The sequence below is a fragment of the Uloborus diversus genome, chromosome 9 (assembly GCF_026930045.1).
Source record: "Uloborus diversus isolate 005 chromosome 9, Udiv.v.3.1, whole genome shotgun sequence".
NCBI classification, from domain to species: Eukaryota; Metazoa; Arthropoda; class Arachnida; order Araneae; family Uloboridae; genus Uloborus; species Uloborus diversus.
The window spans coordinates 17,680,027-17,707,656 of record NC_072739.1 but is presented as its reverse complement, the minus strand read 5'-3'; the positions used below and the strand labels follow the sequence as shown (position 1 = coordinate 17,707,656).

The 27,630-nt window shown below is 30.5% G+C and overlaps 1 protein-coding gene across 1 annotated transcript in view; it reads left to right on the top strand.

Moving 5' to 3' along the window:
- Nucleotides 1-328: 328 nt before the first annotated feature.
- Nucleotides 329-27,630, top strand: part of LOC129229782 (peptidyl-glycine alpha-amidating monooxygenase-like) — a 36,825-nt gene continuing 9,523 nt past the window's right edge. The window contains exons 1-18 of the mRNA XM_054864156.1: nucleotides 329-403; nucleotides 1,880-1,934; nucleotides 3,484-3,583; nucleotides 4,147-4,232; nucleotides 5,648-5,725; nucleotides 6,724-6,772; nucleotides 6,858-6,925; nucleotides 7,925-8,091; nucleotides 10,294-10,344; nucleotides 10,446-10,498; nucleotides 14,109-14,425; nucleotides 16,072-16,195; nucleotides 19,681-19,797; nucleotides 19,880-19,952; nucleotides 21,763-21,902; nucleotides 22,468-22,550; nucleotides 26,094-26,288; nucleotides 26,818-26,954. Coding sequence (XP_054720131.1) covers nucleotides 329-403; nucleotides 1,880-1,934; nucleotides 3,484-3,583; nucleotides 4,147-4,232; nucleotides 5,648-5,725; nucleotides 6,724-6,772; nucleotides 6,858-6,925; nucleotides 7,925-8,091; nucleotides 10,294-10,344; nucleotides 10,446-10,498; nucleotides 14,109-14,425; nucleotides 16,072-16,195; nucleotides 19,681-19,797; nucleotides 19,880-19,952; nucleotides 21,763-21,902; nucleotides 22,468-22,550; nucleotides 26,094-26,288; nucleotides 26,818-26,954 — 1,968 coding nt within the window. The remainder of the gene's footprint in view (nucleotides 404-1,879; nucleotides 1,935-3,483; nucleotides 3,584-4,146; nucleotides 4,233-5,647; nucleotides 5,726-6,723; nucleotides 6,773-6,857; nucleotides 6,926-7,924; nucleotides 8,092-10,293; nucleotides 10,345-10,445; nucleotides 10,499-14,108; nucleotides 14,426-16,071; nucleotides 16,196-19,680; nucleotides 19,798-19,879; nucleotides 19,953-21,762; nucleotides 21,903-22,467; nucleotides 22,551-26,093; nucleotides 26,289-26,817; nucleotides 26,955-27,630) is intronic.

Sequence of the window (27,630 nt, the reverse complement as noted above, 5' to 3'; positions counted from 1 at the left end):
AAAATAGAAACTTGTTCATAATTTTTGGCATTTGATAAATGAAGTAGATTTGACCAACAAAAAAATTTCTTTGGCAGCTTAAAATAATAGTTCTAAAATAAGTGCAGATACTCAGACTTCTTAAGTTTGATCTCCAACACAGAGAAGGATTTTAAAATCTTCTTTCACAAAAATATTCTTTAACGCTTGTGCAAATGGCTAACTTATTTATTTCACTTAAACTTTATCTAAAAAAATATTTTCTTATTATCTTTAGCTTTCTGCAGCAATGAATTTTGCAACATTTTTCTTCTTGCCTCTCTTCATACAAAGTGTTTCTTTGCAAAGAATGGATTCATCACCTTTTCCAGATGACAGCCATTATAGCATGAATATTAACATGCCCGACATCAGCCCCAAGATTGTAAGTATTTCAATCTATTTTTATTATGTAGTTTTCTGCTCAATGAAATATTTCTTACAATTAATTTTTTGAAAAGTTTTTATCTTTTATATGCATATTTGTTTCTTTACTAGAACACCATTGCAAAACGTTGGTAAAAATGGCATTACTCATAAGCAGCTTAATTTAAAGATTTTTTTATTAGTAAAAAAGGTTATTTATTTTTGTGTTAAACTTATGGTGCTCATTAATTTTCTGAAATGTAATTCTCTTGTAACACAAAAAATATGTCAATCAAATTTCGTCTTAAATCTAAAATAATTCTACGAATTAATAAACTTACGTTAAAAGAAATTAAAGTCTGAAAATCTTATCCAAAACTCAAACATCATACAATATGTAAAAATGAATCTGTAACAGGGTTTGTGATTTTTTAAAAAAAAAATCAAAAAAGTTAGATTGTTTGAATTTAAATCGTTTTTTTTTTATTTAAATCTATAATCCGAAAACATTGTTTGATACATAAATAATTTTTACTAAATTTGAATCATTGTTCAAGATTTCAGAATACTCTTCAGGACTAAAGTCTCCATTGAAATTTCTCAGATCCTTTCCTTGAAAATTGTCAGGGCAGGAATAAAGCTGAATATTCCTCAACTTGTAATGCTAAAGACATTTAACAGCATTTCATACACTGAGAAAAATTAATACATCATTTGAAATAAATTTTTGCTTTTATACAGAAATGTAATGTACATCAGTGGTTCCCAACCTATTCTTACCTGTAGGCCGCATGTCATCCTCATATAAATAATAGCCGATGATCGAGTAACCCACGTGTTTTAACAATGAAACTTGCACCACAGCATGATGACTTTTCATCCAGAAGCTCACATTTCTTTGCATTGAAAAAGGTGTTCCTTGTAACATCGAAACACGTGTCTGCAATATTTTGCAATATTTGTGCTTTCTGACGTTGGATTACTGATTTTTTGAATCTTCAGCACAAAGGTATTTATTCATTATTCATTATCTTTTGGTAATGTTTAACATGCAGGGAAAGGCTTTATCGTGACAAGGCTGAACTCGATCCAGTAACTTAACAGTTTTACTGGTAAGAGTCATTTCAGGGGAATGAAGAAACAAAAAATTGTTAACAATGAACGTTACCTACTGGAGTTAGGGTTAATTCACTGGAGGTTGGGTTACAATTTCAACTATCTAAATATCACCAAACAGGGAATGTCTTCGTTCAAATGTGGAAGAGAATTTTCACCCTTCATGCATTGACGGGCGACTTTCTAGTATTAAAATGATTTTCATGGGCGCGAAAATATATAAAATTTCAAAATGTATCAATTTTCTAAATTACATGGAAGAAGAAAGAAAAATAAGCTATCATTACTGTTATCATTACTTTGATGCTTCTTTTATTAAATATTTTTTTAATGTTAAGGATTAAACTATTAGTTTTCTGATGTAAAAATTTCTTTTTAGCCTGATGCTTACATGTGCACTGCTAAGAAGCTAGATCCTCATGAAGCCTACATTGGTAAGTATAGTGTGTACATACACTTCATGCATGTTTAAAATCATTTATGCCAAAAATGAACCCCCCCCCCCCAAATGAATTTTTTGGTTTTTCACTGACAAAGAAAATGTTACTTTTTATGGAATGATTTTATCTTTGTAATTATATCCAGTACCCCGTAACCGGGCAATACAGCTAGTCTTAAATAAAATGAACTCCCATTATCAAACTTTAAGGAAAATTGAATGCTACTTACATTATTATATATACTTCATGAGAAAGGTATACAACAACTAGCTGCATCGATCAGCTTTGCCCGGTCTACCTTGAAAATAAAAATGTCAAGTTACGTATAATTAACGAAATAAAATAAGTTTAGGAAAATAAAACGAGAAAGAGAGGAAGAAACAATGGATTCAAAAAGTGTATCCGTGGATGCAAAAATAAAATGGTTAACAACTTGAATGGAAATGAGATTTTTTGAACTTGATTCAAAAATTCTTGCAACTTTTTTTCCATTGGAGATAGAAGCTTAGATTTTCGACCACAGGTCAAGATAGATCGGGAGTAAAAAATGTCGCTTTTCCTTATGGTATCAAAAAAAAAACTGTGGGACAATTCCTTCCCTTTTTATTGATAGATTTAATGAAGAAGTGCCTAAATTTCAGCTAAGCCTAAAAAAATTCGAGCTAAACACACAAATAACTCCTGCCTTAATTAAGCATTGAAAAAATATGTGCAGAACGCGAAAATTTCTACTCTTTCGAACGGAATATAATATTAATATGTGCAGGGAATTTTTATCCCCCATATTTGAGAATTTATTGAAAATTGGGCCTAAATTGGAATAAAAATTGATTGACCTGTCAATTAAACTCCTTCCCTCAATAACCTTTATCTCTTAAGAAGCAAACAGTAAAAATGGCAGCAGGAATTCCCTCCGACATTTGAAGGTCAAAAGATTGGTTTTGCTTCTAAAAATGAAACAGGTGAAAATTATTACAATAAATTTCAAAAGATAACTGCCTGAAACTTCAAGATAAACGGAGTGAAGTTTGAGTTAATGAAAAAAAAAACTGTTACAAAAATTTGGGACCATCTGAAAACTTTGTCAGATATGGAAAGTCAAGCGAAATGAATTTGAGATATTGAGAGATGGCTGTAATAACAGTTTACATGCCGAACTATTGATGGAAAATCAAATTTGAGTAATTTTTTGAAATTATGTCTGTGTATGTCTAGTAAAGACAGACCTAGCATTAAACTTTCAGAGGAAAAAAAAATTCTTACTGTGTTTTTTAGTGTGTTCCATTTTTAGAACATTGGCTCTTTGTATGAAATTTTTTAAATAAATATTCGACATTTGGAAATGCATGTCAGACAGTTTCAGTATTTTCTGATTGAATTAATTTGTGAAAATTAGCTTCTTTCCGCCAACTGAAGTCGGTTTTCATTCTTTTCTTCTTTTTTTTTTATTTCCTAACAATCCTTATTCTGCCTTCTATGTGTGAAAAATAGTATGCATTCGGAGTGTTTTCAAATTCTAATCTTAGTTTTATTGTTCTTCCAGTGAAATATGAGCCTGACATCAGTGCCAAAACCGCACATCACATGCTTCTATTTGGTTGCAAGGATCTTTTAAACGAAGATCACCTATATCCTACTCATTGGTATGATACTATAAAAGTTGCTCCAGTAATGTTCATTTGTTCATGAAAAATGTTTCTTTCACTTCACTTTTGGTGAACTCCAGATTATCTGCAATTCAATAAACAGCCAGGAACATGTTTTTTTTTTTTTTTTTTGGCAGAAAAGCAAATACTAATGGCTGTTTTTTTTTTTTTTTTTTCAAAAATCATACTTTATTCATTTATTTGCTTATTTATTTATTTATTTATTCATTTGTTTCTTTTTTTTTGTGTGTGTGTTTCCTTCATACACTTGCTTTTTACTGATGCTAAGTTCTATTATGCAAAAATACAAACCATATTTACTGTACTTTGTATATTTTCACTGTTGGTAGAAAAAAATATGCATCTATTCCATCAAGTTTTTGAGAAAGAACAATTTTTTTCTTATTAGTCTCTAATTTTAGCCTTTTTTCGGTTTATCCATGATTTGTTTTATTCACAGTGCTTCTGCCACCCAATTCCGTAGATAATTTGGAGTTTACCGTACTTTATAAATCTACATTAATCAATTGTCTTGATCTTATGCTTAATTTTTGCCTTAGGAATTGCGCCCAAGGAGATCTATGCAATCGTATGAGCATAATGTATGGATGGGCTAAAAATGCACCTCCGATGGAGCTTCCCAAAGGTTAATCATTTCATTAATTAAAAACTTATTGATAAGAAATATATGAAAACATTTCAACAATGATGGTACAAATCCAAGATTTATAAATATCTAGCCTCTCTCTCAAATTTGGCGACCTGAAATCCACTGTTGTCCCATATCTGCTCAAGATTTAAGCTGTAGACAATGAAATTTATAATGTTTAGTAGAAGTCTAAGTAAACATTATGAATATCAAATTTTAAGAATACAGAATGGATTCTTTCAAATTTTTATTTTAAGGTTTAGTGTGCACAATTAAATTTTAATTAAGAGTTGTAACAGTATTTATTCTACAGCTGTAGCCATAGATTTCAAATATTTATATTCAGTAGATTTCAAATATTTATACTCCCTATTTACTCGACTTTCTATTAATCTAACATTTTAAACATCTATTTGACCATTGTATAGTAATAGTGAGTTAGTAAAAAAAAAAAGCATAAGTCTATGTACCATTAGTAAAAATTTCAAGCAAATTATTGCTGCCAAAAATTGTCATTGAAAATCAAAAGAGATGAACTAAAGAAGCAGTCGATGGAAAAACCGACATTTTGTCTTGCACATGAAAGCTCATACATTTCATTAAAAACGATAATAAAAGGGTAATGAAGAAAGTTTTTTAGCTCCAGAAATTATAAATGTGTGTGACATTTCTTAAGAGAGAGCAAAAAGTTTTGTTCATTACCTTTTCAAATAATTATGTTTAAATGAACTATATCAGCTATGACATGCAGGACCAGATGGCGGCTTTTTTGTGGAATGGCCTTAAGTAAGATCACTTTTTGTAATAGTTTTATTTGGTATTTTGTCATTTTCAAAAAAACATAAATAATTGTTTCTTTGAAACAAATGTCAAAAATTGTGCAATTTGCATCAATGATACCATCCCATTTTAGGCATGTGTCTTTTCAAGTTGTTAAATTTAAATTGTTGTTGTTTTTAAGTTTAAATGTTGAATTGGAGTAAAATATCTTGCATGAGTTGCTATTAAAGATATGGGCTCTTTTGTCTGGAATAAGGTTTTTTTGTTTTTAAATGTTGGTGATGAAGGGTGAAAGTTAAAACTAATTTTCTGTTACTATATCAAAAGATACGTCTTTTCTACCCATAAGCTCACTTCCTTTGCATTGAAAGGGGTTTCTTGTTAGCTCAAAACACGTGTCTGTGTGCACATTGATGTTGTATTATTTTCTTTCTCTTTTACTCTTGCAAGTATAGTATGGCAGTAACTTCCATCAAAAATGTCAAAATATTTTCTTCATGCAGTAAAATACTTGAATATGTATTTCTAATCAAATTAAGTTCATTTAATTTTAAATTAACATTTTCCCCCCACTTTTTTGCCATTAATGTAATAATGTTAATGGGTGAAATTAATCATTGATGTTTTTTTAGATGTTGGATTTCTAATTGGTGGTAATAGTTCCATTAGATATCTTGTTCTGCAAATTCACTATGCAAGGCCATTGCCAGGTAATATTAGATTTATTTTACGTTAAATGAAGTGTTTTCTGCTCTTCTTTTCATAGAATTATTGGAGATATTTCTCTTTAAATTGAAATTGTTATTAGTCTATACATATATATGAAATATATGGAAATAGATAGAAAGTATGAAGGATAACTACACAGAACAAAAAGGAAAAAAAAACATAACATAAATGCCAGAGAAAACCCATACAAGCTGATGAAAATGTTTTACACATGAATTGCAAAAAGCCAAGACATGTTAAAAGCATTGACAATCAATAAAATGGAAAGGATGAATGGCAACTGATCAAATTCCAACCAATCATATGTGTAATATACAAGTAAATAGACACACACACACACACATTAATTTTTTTTGCTTGCAGCTTACTAGATTTTACAATAAGTCTTTTTTCATTCTAGTTTGTATGATATTTCTTTCCATTTTTTTGCCTACTTTCCCAGTAAAAGTCAGAGAAAGAAGAAAAAAAGCGTGAAAGAAAGCTTAAGGTATCTTTAAAATATTGGGAAAAACAAAAAAATGTCAAATAAATTAAATAATTAATTAAATATTGAAAAATAAAAAATTGGAAAGTAGGGTATTGAGATGGGAAAAGATTTCTTTTTGTGTTAAATATGAACAGTTAACTTTAACTTACATTGAAAAACAAAACCATGTGCACAAAATTTACATAAGCAATAAAAAAAATGGCCATGGATTTTTTTTTTCCCAGTACGGTTAAATCCGATAAATACGAGACTTTAAAAACCATGCCCTGAGTAGAAAGGATAATGTTCAAAAAAAAAAAAAAAAGGAGGCTGATTCACAACAGCATTTTATGTCCATTAAATTTTTTAAGTGATTTTTTTCTTATTTTCTCATAGTTCGTCATGAGACGGCTAAAATGTCTCTTTGTCACTATTTCACAAAAAGCTTATGTTTAATCTCTATTTGTACTGAAACATGATTGATAATGCAGAAAAACCTTTTCATTTATCTAGATGGAGTGACTGACAACAGTGGTTTAAAACTCCATTTGACAACTCAAAGGTTTGTCCTTTGTTGTTTTTGTGTTCTGTCGCTTGAGTATTATCAATTTCAAAGTTTATTAATGTTTTTAATTGTATCATTTCAGGCAACGATATATAACTGGTATACGGTTACTTCTTGCCGACTCTGCAAGGATTCCTCCTCTCAATCCAAGTATGTATCCATAACTTAAAATTTTATTCTGATTACCTGTACTCAGTCAATCAGAGTCTGCAATAATTTTTAATCATGGCTTTGACTTTGCATTTTTACCAAACATTCAAGGTAGGCATGAGAATTGTCATTCTTTTTGGCAATTTGGTCAACACAAGATCGTTTTTACCCCTACCCTAAATTGGTTCATGTGCACTACTTCTTTCATTAAAAAAGTTATTTAAAATGCTTTTAAGTTCATTTAAAAATAATTAAATACAACACAATTGAAATATTCATATAATTGAAAAACCCAGACAGTAGGCTCTAAAAATAAAAAAATGAATTCAATAACTTAATAGTGTAAACATGATGGCAATGAAAAGCTGAAGAGCAGTTATTTACATATTTATTTTAAAATGTAAAAGCGAAACAAAACCGTGTAATTACGTGTGTACTATAACATAAAGACTAATAAAAGTAAAAATGAATAAACCAATAAACTGAAAACAAATACTTCTAGTGCAATGTTCTATACCTTTCACCAGAAAAAGGAACAGACAAAAATGTGGAGAGCGTACTTTTAGTGTATCAGTGCATCATTCCAACTTCCAAACTATTCACTGTTCACAAGAATTGCTATTAATCTATATCCTGTAGAAGAAAAAACTGATGTACATATAACATTAAAGAATAATGTGTTAAACACATATAGGGTGGACTTTTAGTTTTAAATTATTTTATATTTTTAAACTAGATTTTTGACTTTGACTGAAACATTACCATGTCAGTATCAATAACCTAGTTGTAAAGTAGCTGTGTTGCACGACTGAGGTTACACTGGTCAACAAAGAAATAGCACTCCTATTGGGAAATATAATGATAAAGTCGTGGGCAGTAGAGTAATTATTAATTCTGTTTCGAAGAAAAGTTATTGAGATAGTAGATTTTGAACATTCCTTGATCAATACAATTTGTTACATTATGTACTTCCCATCTAAGATTCTTTATTATTTTCAGGATACCATGTGGATGTCAATTGCAAATTTGAAGAGAATTACGTTATTCACTTGTTTGCTTATCGGGTTCACACGCATAAACTTGGATCTGTTGTTTCTGGATATTCCTTCAACACTAATAACAACAGTTGGACATTTCTTGCCAAAGGAAATCCACAGTGGCCTCAAGTATGGTGGAAAAGTGTTTTGTTTTGAGAATGTGTTAGCTTTTAGAATACAGTTGGCTCTCTAATTAACGACTTTCAAGCGACCCGAAAAATCGTCCTTAAGTAGAAGGTGTCCTTAAATAGAATGCTTTTTAAACTGCAGTGGAGCATCCTGGACCGTGAAAAGTAGTCTTTAAGTCGTTAAATAGAGCATCGTTAAACAGAGAGCCAATTGTATTTTAATGATGTTTCATATGCAACTAATGGATCACAGTTAAAATATTTTCAACAATATTGTTTGATTTTCTCTTTTTTTTTTCCACATATATGACTGTTCTCCAGCTTATGCCATATTAACGGTTAAAATTACGTACAAAAACTTAAAATATTTACCATTCAAACTGAAATGTCAAGTTAACCCTGATCTATAATTAATGTGCACAAAAGAACTAATTCAAATTTTTTTTTATCTGTGAGCATTATTTTTAAGTGCACTGGTTTTAAATTTCAAAATTAAGAAATTGAATGTTGATGCTTCATCTTTCATCTCATTCACAATTTAACATCTTTACGTATCATAATGTTTCATTTTCTATGAATGGAATGAAATAGAACAATGAATAACTTTCTCTGTTTTAACTGTTTGTGTATTTTGTTGTGCTATGTCATATCCCCCCTCCCAAAATGTTACATGCTAACATTTATAAAGATTTTTGAAAATAAAATTGGTCTAGTAAATGAATTAAGAAATTTTAAAATGGTGATAAAATATGAAAACCATTAAATTTTCATTTTTTTTCTCATTTTTTTTTCTTTATTTTTTCCCTAACCCTCTCTCTCTCGCTTTTTTTACATCAAGAAATGTTGCATGCAAATTAATCAAATTTGAGATTTTTTTTTTCATTATTTACTTAAATTAGTAGTCTCTCTTAAAATTCTGGTGATCACATTATGTAAGTTTATTATTGATTTTAGATCAAACTCTTTGAAATGACTGTATTTGAGATTTCCATATTTTTTCATCCTGCTAATATTTCAGTTGTTTGAAAGGATGGAGGCTATTTTGATATATGTAGGCTTAAGAGTACTAGTTTTGTTATTTATTCCAAAAATTTATTTATTGTTAATTTAATTTTAGTACTTAATAAATTTATTGGTAGCTGCATATTTTTTAGAAAACTGCTAGCTTTTAAAATAATGAGCACTTAATTGCTTAATTCTTTTATTTGTTTGAACAATAAAATATTTATTTGAAAAAATCTCTCTACATTTAAAAAAAAGAAAGATATTACTTTAAAAAATGTCTCAATGATTCCTTTCTTGCCAGTAAATTTATGATATCATCATCGACACAAGTTTGATGATTCTTTTACTTTGGGAACCCATTTTTGAGTACATACTTTTTTCAATATTTTAATGATTGGAAGAATATCAAATATGTATCATATCAGAGATTTGTCTGAGAAAAGAAACATAGTATACATTTAAATTTTTAACTGTTACATACGTGATGCTTTACTATATATATGGGCAATTCCACAGGTAACTGACTGACTTTTGTATTGAATTTGTACTTTGCAATATTCAATGCGAAATATGCATTGTAAAAATAATCTTTTCCAGTGAAATTTTGTACTTTTTAGGCTGAATTCAATAGTATAGTTGAATTCTCAAAATACATCTTGGATGATTAAAAAAAATGTTAAAAAATATAGTAACTGATTGACATACTTATTTTTAAAATGTCAGTCAGTTACTATGCTTTTATTAGATATTTAAATATCATCCAAAATGTATTTTAGTAATTCAATTGTACCATTGAGTTCTGCTTGAAAAGTACGATATTCTATGGCAAAAGATTGCTTGCACAACATATATTTTGCTTTGAATGTTACAAAATATGTATAGTTTTGCTTCAAAACTGTCAGTCAGTTACCCATATGAATTTTGGGTAAAGTATTAGATGAAAAACTTTCTCAGATTATTCAGCTTAAGTTCAGAAATATTCGGCTGTTTTCAACGATCATATTACCCCAAATTATTCATGTTAATTAAACAACATCATGTTCATGAAGCAGTCATGTTATAGAGGTGAAGTTAAAAAATTCATGATGTGAATTCAACATGTTAAATTCTCGACATTAAAAATCTATTAGGCAATTTTTGCATCTGTTTTCAAGCATTATGATGAATTGAAATTTAACTTTGTGCATTGTTATTCCAGGCATTTTATCCCATGGAAAAACAGCATACAATAACAAGTGATGATATTTTAGTATGTAACTCATTTTATTTATGTTTAAATTGCTTTAGTTGCATAAGCGTTTCACTTGTAAAACGATATTAAGTTTGATATTTTTTTCAACAAATTTGCAGCTTGCCCGATGTACATATAATTCAACAGAATCATCTCATGCTGTAAAAATTGGGTAAGAGAATATTGTTGTTAAATTTCGATAAAAAGTTAATTTGAAAAAAATATTGGACTTTAAAGATTTTTCCCATATTGTTTGATGCTTTAATTTAAATTTAGCTTTTCAATTAATAAAAATTCTTTTTCTTTTTCTCTCCTTAAATAAATTAAAATGCTAAAAACTGAGTTATAGAATAAATAGTGTTTTGATATGTAGTGTTTGTATATCCATAAACTGGGTTGAATTAATAACCAAACATGGTCAATCAAACGGCATGAAACAGTCAAAAACCAACAGTTAAATGAATAAGAATCATAAATATATGTTAAATAATTAGTTAGTGTACAACTAACTTTCTTTGTAACTCTTTATATTTATTGTTACTCAGTATTTAGAGTTCGGGATTATTGGTAACCTGTTGGTCCCAAGGCCACTAAAAACATAATTTCACCATCATGAAATACAAGTTGTAATCCATGACACCAGTAATTGATCATTATGTCTAGCCATTTCATATTACTCACATCTTTAATTATTTTATTTGTATTTTTTGAGCCATTTTGTATGTTCACTTTATGATAAATTTCTGTTAGATACAAGACCAGTGTAATTTTCAAAGTATTATGGAAAATCTAATTTGCTACATTCTGCAATGTTTATGAAAAATTTGAGCAAAATTGCTTTTAAGTAGGCTTTCCAGACGTCCCGGTTTTCAGAAAGAATCCCAGGGATCCTGGCCGGTTTACTTCATGTCCCGGAAAAAGTTAAAATTGATTACAGATGACCAAAAAGTTCTAGAAATAATTAACTGGGAAATATTATCTAGGATAATTACTGTGTCTCTTTTGTAACATTAACTTAAAAAATTAATATCAGATTAGTTTTCGAGGATTTTTACAACAAGATTAAAACCAAAAGAGAGTTTGTAAAAAGAGTTCTTGCCAATAAAAAGGAAAAGTTAATAATTTCAAATTTTTTATTCCTCATTCAAAGCTTTTCTTCTTACTAAAATAACTTGTAAATATTGACATGCAAGAAGTAAAATTTTTTAATTTATCAACTTGTGTTATTTTTTATTACCCTTATTTTAGGTTCAAAATTAGTAACCATTTACTCATATCACTGAGAATAAAGTGCCCTATAAAATACTCTAAAAGCCAGCCAAGGGTGTGCAACCTGTTGAATACTCGCGACGAGGAAGGGAGGGGGGGGCATTCCGGTGTCCCGGTTGAACATTTCAGAAATCTTGTCAAGCCTACTTTTAAGTGTATGAAGCATATCTGTTCCTCAGAGCTAGAATAGTGTAAGTACAGAAATTGCGATTTTTCATTTATTAGTGCATTGTATGTAGAATCCTATTCCACATCGAGTCATGTGAATGCAATTCTAAAAAAATTTCTTTGTACTGTTTTGTCAGTGTTAAAAGAGTGCGTGTCCCATCCTTTGCATGCACCAGACAAACATTTTCCCTCTCTCCTGTAAGTAGTGATTATGTGACTTACGTTGGTCTAGCTCTGAGGTACAGATATTTCCTGTTAAACTTTATGTGAACCAGTCATAATGGCCCAAATAACTACTTTTTATAAGTATTTCTTATGCTGGTTTTGTCACCACATTACTCCGCATGGTAGAAAATACTGAGGTTTAACTGCATTCCACAAAATTTGAACTTCACGGCTTGCTGGATAATTTTTATTCCATTTTGCAAAAAAAAAAGAAAAGTTAGCTGGAAAAATTTGTTTGTTTGGTAAAGAATATAAAAATTTAAACAAGAAAAATTGATATACGTTTTTCATTAATAATGTAGATCATTGATTATAGATTCAGTTATATGCCAATAAAATGATTGATTAAGAAGCAGTCATAGCAATTGTGATTAATTTGTAACTTTTTTTATTACCTATTTTAAGGTCCTTTTAGATTTTTGTTTTGTATAAATGTTTACATAAGTTTAGATTTTTTAAATTATTTGTAAACAACTATTTTTTTAACCAAATGATAAAAGGAGCAGTTAATTAATATATCAATAAAATTAAACTGTTTATTAATATTAGCAATAACATCTATAAAACTCTCATTACTTTTTTGATTAAAAATGTATTATTCTAAGAAATATTTTTTGCAACAAAATGATGTTTTACAGACACTGTATCAGAAAAAGCTTGTTCATACTTCTCTAAATTTAATAGTCTTGTTTATTCAAAATATAATTGATCCTATCATTCAGTAATTAAATTTCACTACTTTCTACTAATTTGTATCAATTGGGAAAAAATCTTTTTTTATCATTTTTTTAAAAAAATTTCTGAAGGGCAGATACAGACTACCATTTTATGCCCCCCTTTCCTCCTGTCTTATGAACAAACTTACGTTTTTAGGTGTGAAAAAATTCTGAAATTGTTTCGGTGTCAATTAAAAGAACCAAATCAGCCAGGAATATTGCTCCTAAAAGGGCAAAAACGTTACTAATTTATTTCATCAGCAATAAAAAGAAGTATTTCAAATGTTTACTTTAAACAAAATTTCATTAATTAAAAGGATTACTGAAATGCATAATAGTGTTGACGGTTTTGGGAGGTCATGACCACCATGACCTTTCCCCTAAATCTGCTCCTGGTCCAGGGTGCAATCCCTCCCCCCAGAACATTGTCGCCCAGTCCCTAATACCACAAAGATCCCCCCAGGAAAGAGAACAATAACATTGAAAACTAATGATGCAGTCTACTCCCGCTCTTTAGTAGGCCCCCGTGTAATACAGTTTTACTGAATACAGTAGCTCCTTGTTTTACGCGGGTTTATTTTACTCGGTTTAAGATTTGACACATTTATTTTATTTTATGTGGATGAGTTTCGGTTTTAGGCGGATGCGGCAATGCAAACAGATAAAATTGCCCACTCTTTCAAAATCCAAACTCCTAAAGATTGCAGATTACGCGTCATCAACTGCATTTTGGCGTGCTAATAATCGAGCTTGGGCCACTGGATACATTTTATGCGATTGGTTCCAGAGCTCTTTCCAGAAATAAAGTTATTAAACTCACACAGTTCAGAACTCACTGAAGGAAGAGTTTTTAAGAGTGACAAAAGAGGCCAAAACCAACGAGAATACCGACATCAATGACACAGAACCAAAAACGTTAACAGTGAAAATTTTTAGCCATTTGTTGACAATAGAAATGATCTCTCTGATTTGTTAGTGAAGGAAGATTCTAACATGGAAATGGCGCAAATGATTATGGATGCATTAATGCTCTGCAAAGAATTACAGAGAAAAATTCTTAATGACTGCCAAAAGACTATCATAGCCAGCTCCTCTTTATAAACAGAACACGAAATTGATTTATGTTTTCTTTATGCATGTTGTGCATAAAAGCCGATATAACTACACATTAAACTTATTATACACTTAGCATCACTGGAGTGAAGTATTTTGTTATCTACGGAACCAAACCCCTATTTTAGCACTAGTATTAGGTCTCAATTTACGCAATTTCGATTTGCGCAGCATTTCGGTGGAACGTAATCCATTGTAAAACAAGGGTCTACTGTAATTATTTTTGTAACTGATTATTCCATTCTTGCTTTTTCCATACTAACTCATTTTCCACAAATTTCTGAATTGCAGGTCATCTTCAACGGATGAAATGTGTAACTTGTACTTGATGTACTATACTGAGTACCGCAATGCGTTATCTGGCCAGTCTCCTCCGTGCGTTGGAATCCAGTTCCCTGAATTAATGAACCATTTGCCTCATGATAGCGACATTCCTTTGCCTCGTAATCCGGAAATGGAGCAGCAAGCCTTTGGAGAAGGCCACCATCACAACACAGCAATAACTTATAATAATGTCGAGCCAAAAGTCTCTTCGACTACGAGAAATTTTGATCTGGCCGCCAACAAAGAGACTTTAAATCCAAGTAACCAGCTGAATAATGAATACAGTAAGTATATTTTTATTTTAGTTGAAATTTACTTTTATAAGGGTTGATTCTATAATGTTTAGTATTAAAAAATGGTACATGGTATTTATTTTACTGCACAACTATTTAATTGTAAGTATGAGTTGCTGCAAAACTTTTGTGCTGCATTAAAACCAATTAGTTTTTTCAAAATATTTCAACAGGTTTTAATGTTTCTCAAAATTATGTACAATTTTGAATTTTTCCGTGCAGATTTTTCCCCCTTTTTTTCAAGAAGGAAAGAGATGAAAGACTGCATTTTTCACGAGCTAAAACTTTTTTTTTTTTTGCGATTCTCGAAAAAATGTCCCGTGCGTAACTCTAAGTTTTTTATTTTTCCCAGCTAACCAAAGCCTTCAAAAAACAATGCTGTTGGGGAATAATACATGCTTTAATCTACTATCAAAGCATAACACTTAATCCCATATTTAATTAATAGTTACTTGAATAAAATAAACTTGTTACCTGTTTTATTTCTGGGAATGTCATCCAAAATTTATTTGTAAGTTTGGTTTAATGCTTTTATATTTAAAATCAATTTGTTAGAGGTACTAAGTTCTAGAATAAACTTTCCAAAATAAAAAGGTTTGCTGAAAATAATGCAAAACAATAACAAACTTCAGAACAATAAATATAAAAATGTAAGATCATCTTCCATATGTTTCCAACATAGCATTGGTTACTGTTGTCAAAGGTTACGAACATTTAAAATTAAATGATGCCAAAAACTAATAATATCCTGAATCAGAATTCCCTCAAAATTAAATTTTGAGCTTTCTTTGTGTGGGTTGTTCAGAGGCAGTTGCTTACTGAAAGTTTAGGCTTTATTCAGAACTTATTTCATCAAGTTGATCCTGGTGGATTTTCACATCTTTCAATTTTAATTTTTATTTATCCTTTGACTGCTGTGCCTATAGTATGCCACCTGGGAGGAGGGGCATGGTGCAGACTGTGGCATTGTGAATTTTTTCGGGAGGGAAGGTTGTTATTGGAAGTATTTTTTTTGTGGGGGGGGGGCGAGGGCAGGCGGTCTTTGTGGAGTTTAGGGGGGGATATACCCTGGTCATGGGTACATTTCCGTTATAGATATGTTACTTACCTTAGCAGCTTTTTTACTTTCTACTTGGGCGAAAATTGAAAAATAACATTTATACATCATCACTATTTTTGCTCCTCTCTTCCTCACTGTGTATTTTAATAGAACTTGAACGCTTATTTATGACTGAGCACTTAAAGCTATTTAGAGAATTGTTAGAATTTGATTTTTCCTTTTTTTAATTGCTTATTTTTTATTTTGCGAATTATTTTTTATTTTAATGAAACTTTTAGTCTTGTTTCCTGTTTTTTTTAAATTTTTTTAAGTCTGTTGTAGAGGCAAAAAAATGTAAGATATAACCTGATAAGTGTTTCTATGTAACTTTGACTAAACATGGTGGTATTAAATGAAATGAGAAATAATTGCCAAGATTAAAAATTCAGTATAATGGAAAAATACTGAATTCTACCATTTTTGCAATGTGACTTATTGTTTTCAAAAACTTTGCACATGCAAAATATATTACCCTATATTAGTGCTTTGTATATTCACTTTGTACAAAAAAGATACTTGAAAATTGTTTCCTTTTTAGTGTACAAAGAAGTTCGGGGATGGCCATCGAAAGATTTAAAATTTGGACAAATAGCAGCTTGTACAATAGATCGCAATGGCAATGTTGTTCTCTTCCATCGAGGAAATCATGTTTGGAATGAACTGTAAGTAATTATTTATTTTCATTCACTGTAACTCAATTATTCAGATGTTCAATAAGAGTTTTGTACATTAGCTTCAATAAGGAACTAAAATGTTTTTTTTCCTCTAATTAATTTTAATTTGGAAGTAATTTATGATGTTTATGATGATTGTAGCTTAGTTAACGAGTTGCAGTGCCCCCAGTGCCCCCATTTTAGTGACATGTTGAAATTTTAAAGTTAGTTGAGTGATTGTTGAACTTAAGTTTTGAATACTTACTGCACTGGACTGGTAATTCAAATGGGTGCAGTCGCTGCCTAGTGTCTGTTGAAAGAGGTAAAACTTTCAGCTGGTCCAAGATCTGCTTTGTCCGCTGTTGAATGTTTTACCTCTTCAGCTAATTTTTTTTAAGTCAGTTTAGATGACATATCCAAGGTCTAGAATTGAATATATGTTTTGAAATGATATAGGTTGACTACAGGTACAAGCTAACAATTGTTATTGTTACTAATCCCACTTGGATGACCCAAGTCCCTTTAGTTCCTGTAGGAATACAAGCAGAACAGCATCTCCTGTAAAAATGAAGTGTGTCTGTATACATTTAGATTTTGTGTTAAAGGGTTGAATTCAAAAAAAAAAAAAAAAAAAAATCTGCCATGTTACAGTATGCAAAATGTACAGACTATAAAACAAAAAACAATTTTTGCATCTGAAAAGAAACTAATTATCTTTTCCCACTACATTTATCTAACATTTTGTTTTTTAGAAATTATATTGTATCTTGTTCACACAGGGTTCATACGCTCCGGGAAAACCTGGAATTGTCAGGGAAAATGACACAGGTCAAAATGTCAGGGAAAAGTAAGGAAATTTTCCAAATTTGCCCCCAAAAATATTTTTTTCCAATTTTTTCCCAGGAAATTTTGTTCTATGAGATCTAATCTTCATTTTTATTGATGTTTTCTAAAAAAAATAACAATTTTGAGGCAAAGTGACGCTGGGAATAAAAAAAGTGGAGACCCAAAAAACAAACTTCCGCAGCCGCCACTTTTGATCCTCAATAGTTCCCAAGAAAAAAATTCCTCGGGTGAACAGGAATTATGCACACACTCAACAGGGAAAATGACTACTTACTGCTTCGGAAGCACAAGCTTGAAGATGGGAGGGTCTATCAGATAAAATCGTTTTTTTGATCGGAAAGTCTTTTCAGCCACGTGTGAAATGTAGTCGCCATTTTTGGTCATTCACAAGATGGAAGTAGACACGATCCTTAAATGCCTAAGTTTCCAAAATCAAAGCAGAATTGGAAGTTTTCTTTAATTGCAAACTAATGAAAATAACACAAAATGTGCTGCAAATTGTTTTTTTTTTAAATTTATTATTATTTTTAATAATTTTCTTGAGAAATGAAAAATTTTGTCCATTAAACTTAAACTTACCCTTATTGCCTTGGATGCAAATGTGCTAAAAAAATTTTTCAACTGAATTGTAGTTTCATGGAGATTTTTTTTTTTTTTGAGCAATCACGATGGCTTATTGTTCTCATTTGACAGCTTTGAATTCCGATGATTTTATTTTCCCCCCGCCTCCCTCTGCAGCGACACCATTAGCCGGCCGCCTCACGATGCTGCTCCTCTAGCAAAAACCGTCTCCAGGCTGCTTCCATATCATACACACACATATACATACATACGCACCCACACACATACTAACAAACACATACAGAAAAACACATACCCACAACTACCCACACATAAGCATACCCCCCCCCCCACACACACAAACACGCACGCCTACATACACACACACTCGTGATTGCGAAAAACATAATTTAAATTCAAGATGTCAAAGTTCAAATTATTATTAATTTTTTAAATTATTTTCATGCTACAAATTAAAAAACAAAATTTCTTATTTTTTGGGCGTAGCCGTCATATTTGGTCTTTCCCAAGATAGAAGTACACAAGACTTTTTCAGTGCACAAGTTCCCGAAAATGGCATTGGATGTTTATTGCAATGCAAACTATTGAGAACAACACAAAATGTGCCTTTTTTTCCCCAGATAATTCATAGTTATTTTCTGGAAAAATGCAAAATTTTGTCTTCAGAACATTTTTTTATTCTAAGTGATTTAGACGCTTATGTGCTAAAAACTCACTATTCTGTCTTAATCGTAGTTTTTTAAGGGTTATTAGTTTTTTTATAACTACTTTTATGCTACAAATTCAAAAATCTACTTATTATCTTAAATTTTTCACTTAATCACCATATTTGGTCGTTTGCACGATGGAAGTAGACGTAAACTTCCAAAAACAGAATTGGATGTTTATCTCAATGTAAACTATTGAAAGTAACATAAAATGTGAACAAATTGAATTTTTAAAAATTAATTTTCTAGAGAAGAAAATTTTTAATTTTAATGTAAGCGTCCTTTAATATGCAAAAGAAAAAAAAATGATGATCATTGGCATTGACCTATGATCATTGATTTTTGTTATTTAGCATTATATGGTATGCCGACCAATGCAACAAGTTAATCATATTTATACTGAAAAATAGCTTTGTACTTTGCTCAATATTTTTTGTGTTAAATACTAATAAGAAAATAAAAAGAATTGTAAACCAAAAGCGGGTGCTAAAAGATTGCTGAGTGACTACAACAAAACACTAATATTACGCATGAAAATAAATTGAAAGTACTTTGTTTTCAACAAGTAGTAAACCAATTAAAACAATTTTGAACAAAATTGTTTGAAAAATAAGCTTAAAATTTTGAGAGAGAAAAGAAATTTAAAAAAATCTAAGATTTTTTTTTTTTTTCAATATTTTCAAATTTTATGTTTCTTTTTTTTTTTTCAATCTAAGAGGAAAGTTTCAGTTCTTCCACATTGCTACTTTAAACAATTTTAATTATTTTTAAAATATTGCTTTTTAAACTTAATTTTTAATGAAGCGAGTAACCTGGAATTTTCTAAAAAAAATCCCTAACGGAAAAGTCAGAGATTTTTTTTAACCACATGTGTATGAACCCTGCCACATTTATACTGCATTTTAAATGAAACAATATTGAATATAGTGCTATATACAGTGCCTGATCTTTGATTTGTCCAGGGCAGCTTTTGACTTTGAATTTTACCCATCTTTAAGATTTTATTCTGAATTCCAAAAAAAAAAACACGGAAATATAGTTGCCACCCAGGGCAAGGGCCGCAACTTGCTCCCTTTATATCCAGTATCGGATTGATACATAAATATAATTTCTAAAGGAAAATTATGATCCCATTTTTTCATTCAAGCTTATTTTTTGAAAAACCTGTAAAAACCTTGTGGTTAAAAAAACAATAGGGAAAGATTGTTTATGAAACTGTTCTAAATAACATTGTAGCTTTGTATGCCAATTGCCGTTCCATATGCATTAAAATATTGTATTGTATTTTATTAATTTTTACATTTTGATAAAGCTGAAGTGTGTTTTTTATTAATTAACTTTTTTATTATATCTTTTTAGGACTTTTGATTACTATAACAATTATTTACGTGCTAGTTTTGGCCCAATAGCAACACCGACAATTGTTGTAATCGATTCTGTCACAGGATTATTAATTCGTCAGTGGGGCAGTGACTTGTAAGTATTTTTTCTACCCCAAATTATCTTGTATTTTGAATTGTTTGACCTTTAATGTAACATTTCTCACTCATTTCTTTAGCTTCTATATGCCACATGGGTTATCCATTAGTCCTGACGGAAGTTACTGGGTTACGGATGTGGCACTCCATCAGGTATGAATATGAATGTGATTTTGGATTAATTTGTATATCTTCTTCTTCTTCTTAGCTTCCACCTGGTAAGACAAAGTCATACCAGGCCTAAAAAACCATCCACATTTAAAAAGTCAAAAACCTTCTGTGGCGAGGTGTAGATGTTGTTCCTGCACAGTCCGACACAGCCTAGGATGTGCTCTGGAGAGGCTTGATGCTTAAGTCATTTGGAACGAACAGCGAATGTCTTGGAATGCATTAGTTAGATTTAAATGGAATGATATGTTATAAAACAGCACAGATTTAGTCCTTTGCAGATGACTTGGTAATATTATGTAGAAGATCAACATTGATATCTATCATTAAACAATTAATCAACGCTGCTGCAGATGTAGGGCTTGAAATTAATGTGGGAAAAACAAAATTCATGGAAAGAGACATAACTGCAAACGATCAGTTAGAGAAACTTTCTGTTGATCATTATGACTTTGAAAGGGTGCGTAGTTTCACTTATCTAGGATCCATTATCAGACTCTGGAGGTAACACCGAAGAAATACAGGCTAGATTCATAAAAGGAAATCGGGCATATTTTCTATACAGCTACCTTCTAAAAAACAAATTGCTGTCGAAATCATTAAAATACAGACTGTATAAAGCAATCATCCGACCGATTGTGACATATGTAAGTGAAACCTGGACCCTGAATAAAAGCAATGAAGAAGTCCTACTGATTTGTGAGCGAAAGGTCATACGTAGAATCACTGGTCCTTTGAAGTTGGGTGATCAGTGGAGAGTAAGAACTAATATTGAAATTGAGAATATCCTAAAAGGAAAAATATAGTTTGCTTTATAAAAGCCCACCGTCTTTCATGGCTTAGTCACATTGAGCGAACAAACAGTAATTTTAGACTGAAGAAGATCCTGAAATGGAAACCTTTGGGAACCAGGACCAGAGGACGACCTAGAAAGAGATGGTTGGATGATGTTCTTGCAAACTTGGAAACAATGAAGATCCGAAAATAGAGGGAGAAGGTCGGTCAGAGGGCGGTCTGGAGCAAAATTGTGGATCAGGCCAAGGCCCATAACGGGCTGTAGTACCACTTGAAGAAGAAGAAGAAGCGAATGTCATGGTGCCCTCAAAAATTTTAAGACTCTTAATGTGGCCACTAACCAGTCATGAAAGGGAAGTTCGTGTACTCCTATCAATGGTGTTGGATAGAAATGAGCCAGGTGTGGTCCCCAAGTACCAATTGCTTGAGGGAGATAAAAGCCATCCTTTTTGATGTAATGTTCAAATTTAATATGATGTTACTTGTTTCAATTTTTAAATTTACAGATATATAATGAAAACTTGTTACTGATAGAGTCAGTTGGACCACAAAGTAAACAGTAGCCAATAAAAAATAATAATTGTTGTTGTTTTTTTCTATCTGATGCCACTTGGGAAACTTAAACCCCTTTTGTGTAATGTTAAGGTAATGGGATGCTGCTCCTGTGAAAATTAGGTTGCCAGAAAGGCATGATTCTTACTGTATTACCCCGTTTCAGCTTGCATGCCGGGGAAATTCAATGTTTTTTGCATGCTGGACAATGCCAAGTTCATTTTGCAGCTAAAAGGGAAGTGCAATTTCCCCATGCAGTTCTTACCACAAAGCAAACCGTGATAAGGAAAAAAATAGTGATGGAACCAAATATGGTTAGTAAATGAAGAAAGTGTGGTTACTAAATTTTGCGTTTTGTAAAATCTACTCAAATTCTACAGTCACACAATAGGTGGAACTTTAAATTTTACAAAAACATCTTGTTTGAATAGAGATATTTTACTTTTAGGTTTTCAAGTTTGCTGATGGGGCTAAGAGTCCAACTATCACTCTAGGTGAAGCATTTATTCCTGGGAATGATAACTCTCATTTTTGCAAACCAACAAGTGCAGCTGTAAGCAAAAATGGTGAAATATATGTTGCTGATGGGTAAGATTTTTAAAAGTTTTTAATGACTCTTTAAAAACATATTAAATGTTACCAGTAACTATCTTGTTCTCGAATATGTTCGTGATGACTGATTTTAGAAGATTGCTAAAAGCTTCCTGTATTTCGACTATTTCCGCCTTTTATGATGGAGCAAGATAAAAGTAAAAAATAATTAAATTAGTGAATGAGTTAAATGTAGGGAAAATTTAGACAAATAAGCTTTTTTATTTAATTTGTATTATATAATCATATTAGACTACTAATCATTATCTCACTAGCAATAAAAAAAAATAATAATAAAGTAGGATGACTTACTTATAGTACTTTTATTTGTGTGTTACTTTCAATTTGAAACATTTTTGGCATTAAATAAATATGAAGTTCTGTGTTCAATCCTTTTATTTACTCAAAAATTCAGTTTAAAACATACCCCCTTCTTATTTCAAATTTTTCTATCTTGAAAAATTTTGCAACTTTCAGCACTGTTTTGCAGTTAGCAATTAAAGACTGTTATTAAATGTCTGGATAGAATGAATAATTTATTTTTAAATTGTTCTGTTTATAGTTACTGCAATTCAAGAATTGTAAGATTTTCTCCGGAGGGTAAATTTATAAGTCAATGGGGTAAACAAGACAATGCAATTGAAAGTAAGTGTTTCTCTTCTAGTTTTAAATTGTTCTTATATAAAGTTAGTTCATCTTATTATGGTGAAAATAATTGTTGTTTTCTCTTTTTTTTCTTTCCTCCTGTTACATGTTGTTCTGAAAAGATACATCAAAAGTTAACTTTTGTCTATTGACATCTATATTTCTTTCTCATATTTTTAATAATTACACCTTTTACATCGATTGCTAATTCTGTGATACAGTACAACCTCTCAGTAAGGGACCCTAAAGGGTCTGAATATTTTGTCCTTTTTTTGGAGGTATTTGTGATTTTATTTTTCATGCATAATATCAATTTAGTATAGCTTTGTAATAAATGTAAACTATTGACATTTAAGAATAATGTCGAGAGTGTTTTATGTACTAAATTAAAATCGGAATTATTCAAATTTCAATATTTATTCCTTTTAAGATTAAAATTAAAAAAAATGGTAATGGTTCTATAAGTTTTGTAACTTAGGGAAATTATTTTGAGGTAATTTGTCGCATGGAGTTTTTGATGTCAACTTAATTTTCAATATAATACAATTCAAATTACAATTAGTGTTCACATTTCAAGTTTTCTGTTCAAAGTTAATTCTCGTGGCTTGTCACTATCTGGCAGCTGTGAGCCTATATCGAATCAAATGCTGAGAAGGAAAAGCATGCTTGTAAATTTCAGCAAGAATTGGATTCATATCAATCAGAATGTATGTATTTGCTTCTTAGTATCCGTTAATGTTAAACTTTCACCCATTAGTTTTTAGACAAAAGTGAACCTTAAATTCCAGTAAACTCAAATTTTGTTATAAATTTTGACATATATTATTTTAATTTTTCTTTTACTGTCCTTTGAATGGTGTGTCCTTAATCAGAGGCAAGTACAGGCATGGAGGTCCCTATTCAAAGGGATTGAGACCAGAAATAGTGTACTTTAAATAGAGGCGTCCTTTAAAGGAGATACTACTGCATTTATCAATATGTATTTCGATAAATCTAATGTTTATAACTAGGATTTGAAAATATGATATTCATCCAAATATCGAAAATATCCAATATTTTGGTATACATATCTGATATCTTCAATCTACACAAACTAAATTTTTAAGTAGTAATTGAATGCTTCAATCAGTGCTGTTTATTTTCCCTTATCATTAATATAATGCAGACTGAAATAAAACTTTTTTTAATTAATAATCGATGATAATCCCTATAAAAAAATTTATTTTGAATAGCATTTAAGTATGAATAATCTGTACAATCATTTGTAAAATGTTTAAATTTTAGAGTTTTAAAAATAAAAGAAGTTAATTACTTTAAATTCTTATTAATTTTAATTGTTTGTTTCTGTTGCATTAGATGCTTTATTTATTTTAAATTATGTTAGCTACTTTTACAAAATTATGTAGATCAGAAATTAAAATAATGTGTCAGACATTGAGTTTTTTTTTTAAACAAACTTTTTAATTTTTAACCTGACAATATTTATTTATTTTAAAATTATTACATTACTAATAGTTTTATTTCAATAAAAAACAGTAAAATATTATTAGATTAATGTTTTAAAAAATCTTACTACTATTATATATGCAAAAGTTTGTCTGTATGGATGTATGGATGTTTGTTACTCTTTCACGCAAAAACTACTGAGCGGATTTTCATAAAACTTCACAATAATATAGCTTATGCATCAGAATAACACATAGGGTAGTTTTCGTCGCGTTATGGGGGGCAAAACCCCCTTAGGGTGGCAATAAAACACGATTTTTGTATAAATTCTCTAATATTGGGATGAAAAAATACTTGCACATATTTACATTATATGTCCATCGAAAGCTCTGATTTTTCTGCTGAAGATGGCACCTGTTCGAAATTTCTAAGTAGAATAAAAAACGAGTTATGAGCTTTTTAGTTCCACGTTCGAAGGCTTTCCTCAACTCAATACAGTATTTAGTGTATCATCTCAACTCCCTGTCGATAGCGGCAATTGTTGTATTGTTGACTATCTTTGCTTTTCGTGACTGTTCAAGGCTTTTCTCAAGTCTAATCTTGAAGTAAGATTTTTGCACAAGATTGGCAAATAATACATGATTTCGCTGATCATTTTCCACTTAAAGGGAACTTTAATGTAATTAATGGTTTTTATTATTATTTATGCTGATTGAACGCTTACTCATTATCCAATCAACCAGCAGATCGCCAAAATTTTGGCAGAAAGATTTCCGTAGCTGATGCATTTGGCAGTTTTTTCAACGTCGCTGTTTTTGAAGCCGAAGACTACGTCATAATGTTTCTCAGCTTTCACCATGTGAACAAAATATCGCCAATCAAAGAATTTTCAAAAGACTTTTTTTACTGTGTTAAATAATCCAGCAACTAAATTAGGCAAATCCATAAACAGCACAAAAACTTCCATTAATTTTCCTTTTTGCACAATTTCAAACAATCACCAGATTTTACTACTTATTTTGGAAACATTTCGGATGAAACAGTTTAGCGCCATTTTATGGTGACCAAAGTATCTCAGAATCTGGCGACGATATCTCTGTAACGAAAATTAATATCATATCGTTTTACAAAGGAAGGAAAGAAGGGGGGAGAATCATCGAAGGTACCCCAAAACGACTCTCGCAGATTCGGTAAAATCGCACCAAGAGCCCACAATGATTGAAATTTCCCAAAATAGCTAAAGCAAGTATAAGGGGATTATGAGCGCAGCTACTTTTTTTAAATAACTTCGTACTTCATTAGCCATACAGAGAAGGTTTTAGACTCCATGTTAAAAAAAAAGTATCAACAGATTAATCTTTTTAAACATGAGAAGATTAATTTCATGTTTTGGAAATTTGTATATGCTTAAATATAGTGCTTTCGTTTCTAAATCAATACTATTTTGTTCTTTATACTTATTGCTATTTTAGTTTTATGGGTAAAGAAGAACTCGATTTTTAATCACGTCAAAAAGATGTGTTTTAAATTCTTTCACTTAAAACAGAAAACAAAAGCAAGTAACAATTTTTTCTCTTAATTATTACTGACCCATGCAACGCCGGGTATTTTCACTAGTATATTATAAAGTTTTAGTGCTTTTTAATAATAATAATTTTTAGTAATAAATGAATAATATTAATAAACAGAATTTTCCTACTGCAAATATAGTAGCTCCAAAAATAAATACCAGATGTATGTCAACTGATATGTATAGCAAACCCTGTTTGTAACAACAAACAGTAGTGCTCAAATAAATGATCCTTTAAGAAAATAGTAATACAAAATATTGACACATGCTGTGCTTGCTTGGGAGAGTAGCATAGGTACAGAATTCTTTAAGTGATTACACATTTTATTAATTTATTTATTAGTAAATTAAGTTAATATTTTAGTAAAGGAATTTTTGTTGTACTGTTCAATTTTGAAATGTTAAGAATTATGTATAATTTTTGCAAGGAAATGAATCATACAATGCATAGCAGCTATTAATTTGAAATCTTATTCCTGATTTGTGATAAACTGTCAAATTTTAGAATGTTCTTTTTTGTATTGTAGAAATACCGCCCGTTGGTAGTTTTAGAATACCGCATAAAGTAGTGCTGCTTGAAGACCGTAACTTGGTATGTGTGGCTGATCGAGAAAATGGCAGAATTCAGTGTTTCGCCATGGTGACTGGTCGATTTCGCTTTCAGATACAGAGAGAAGAATTTGGAGGGACTTTGTACTCGATTGCATATGCTCCAAAGAAAGGTATTATTCATTATGTTGACATTTAGTTTAATATCCTTTGTAAAGTCAAAGTTAAAAAATTAATGTATAGCGTTTGAAGTTGAGCAAATGCCTTTGTGCTTGAAAAGTTAAATTAGAAGTAACAAAATGCAATTGTGTGTGCACAAAATTTGCAGATTTCTGCAAATATGTGTTTCAGGGTTACAAGGAACCCCTTTTTCAATGCAAAATAAATGAGCATTTTTTGCATTGAAAAAGTGGCTCCTTGAAACTCTGAAACACGTGTCTGCAGTAATCTGCTATTTTGTGCAATTATTTGTTATTTCTTATTGTACTGCCTAAATTTGGTTTGTAAAATTTTAATAATAATTCTGCACTGAGCAGCTGCCAAATAAGATCATTTTATCTCTTGTTTTTTTTACGAAAACCCAATTTTATTGGCTGTGAAGAAAAACTTTTTTTTTTTTGTACCAATTTTCTTTTCTTTTTTTTTTAATTTTTAGGCGAAATGTTGCCAAATAACTAAAGTCATTTTCTCCTGATATTATAGGACTACTTTTGGCTGTTTGTGGTGAAGCTGTTTATAAAGACCACCAAGTGCGGGCATTTATCTTTAACATCACAGACCAGAAGCTTTTGAATGTGTTTGCACCTATGAGTGGTGTAAGCGCAGAACTATCTATAAGTGTAAGTGTAGTATCTTCTTTACTAATAATAAAACTAAAAGGCTGAATGTCTGGATCTCTGTGATGCGCATTGCGCTTTGACCATTCTGCTGATTTTCATGAAACTTGATACAAAAGTACTTTATAGCATAGCACCTCAAAGGGATTTTCAGAAAATTTGATTTTGTTCTTTTTCTGTTACTACTTTTTAAGCCCATTTTTCACATAAATTTGATAATATGGGGGAGAAATATTTCATGCACATTTTTTAAGTTACAAGTCGTTTGAAAACTTGGAATTTTCTGCCTAAGATGAAGTTTGTTTGAAGTTTCTACGAGCATTAGGAGAGCGGTAGGAATCGTTTAGAGAAAACCAACATCCAATGCTTACCTTAAGCAAGCTTTGGATGATTAAGCTCGCTAAATGATTTTGCTCCAGAATAAAATCAAAAATTAAAGATAAATGCAAATTATTTTTTAAACAGAAACAAACTTTTGTATGTTAGCATGGTTATGTCTTTTAAACCCTTTGATTGTTTTGTTACTTTTTTTTTTTCAACATTTTAAAAAATGTGCTTATTTTGACGATGAATCCTTTTCTTTTATTGTAAAGGATTTAAATTAAAATACTTTTAATTGTTTAGAAAAAGTTGTCTGCTTTTATTTTTAGTTTGTATGGAATTACATTCAGTAAATTAT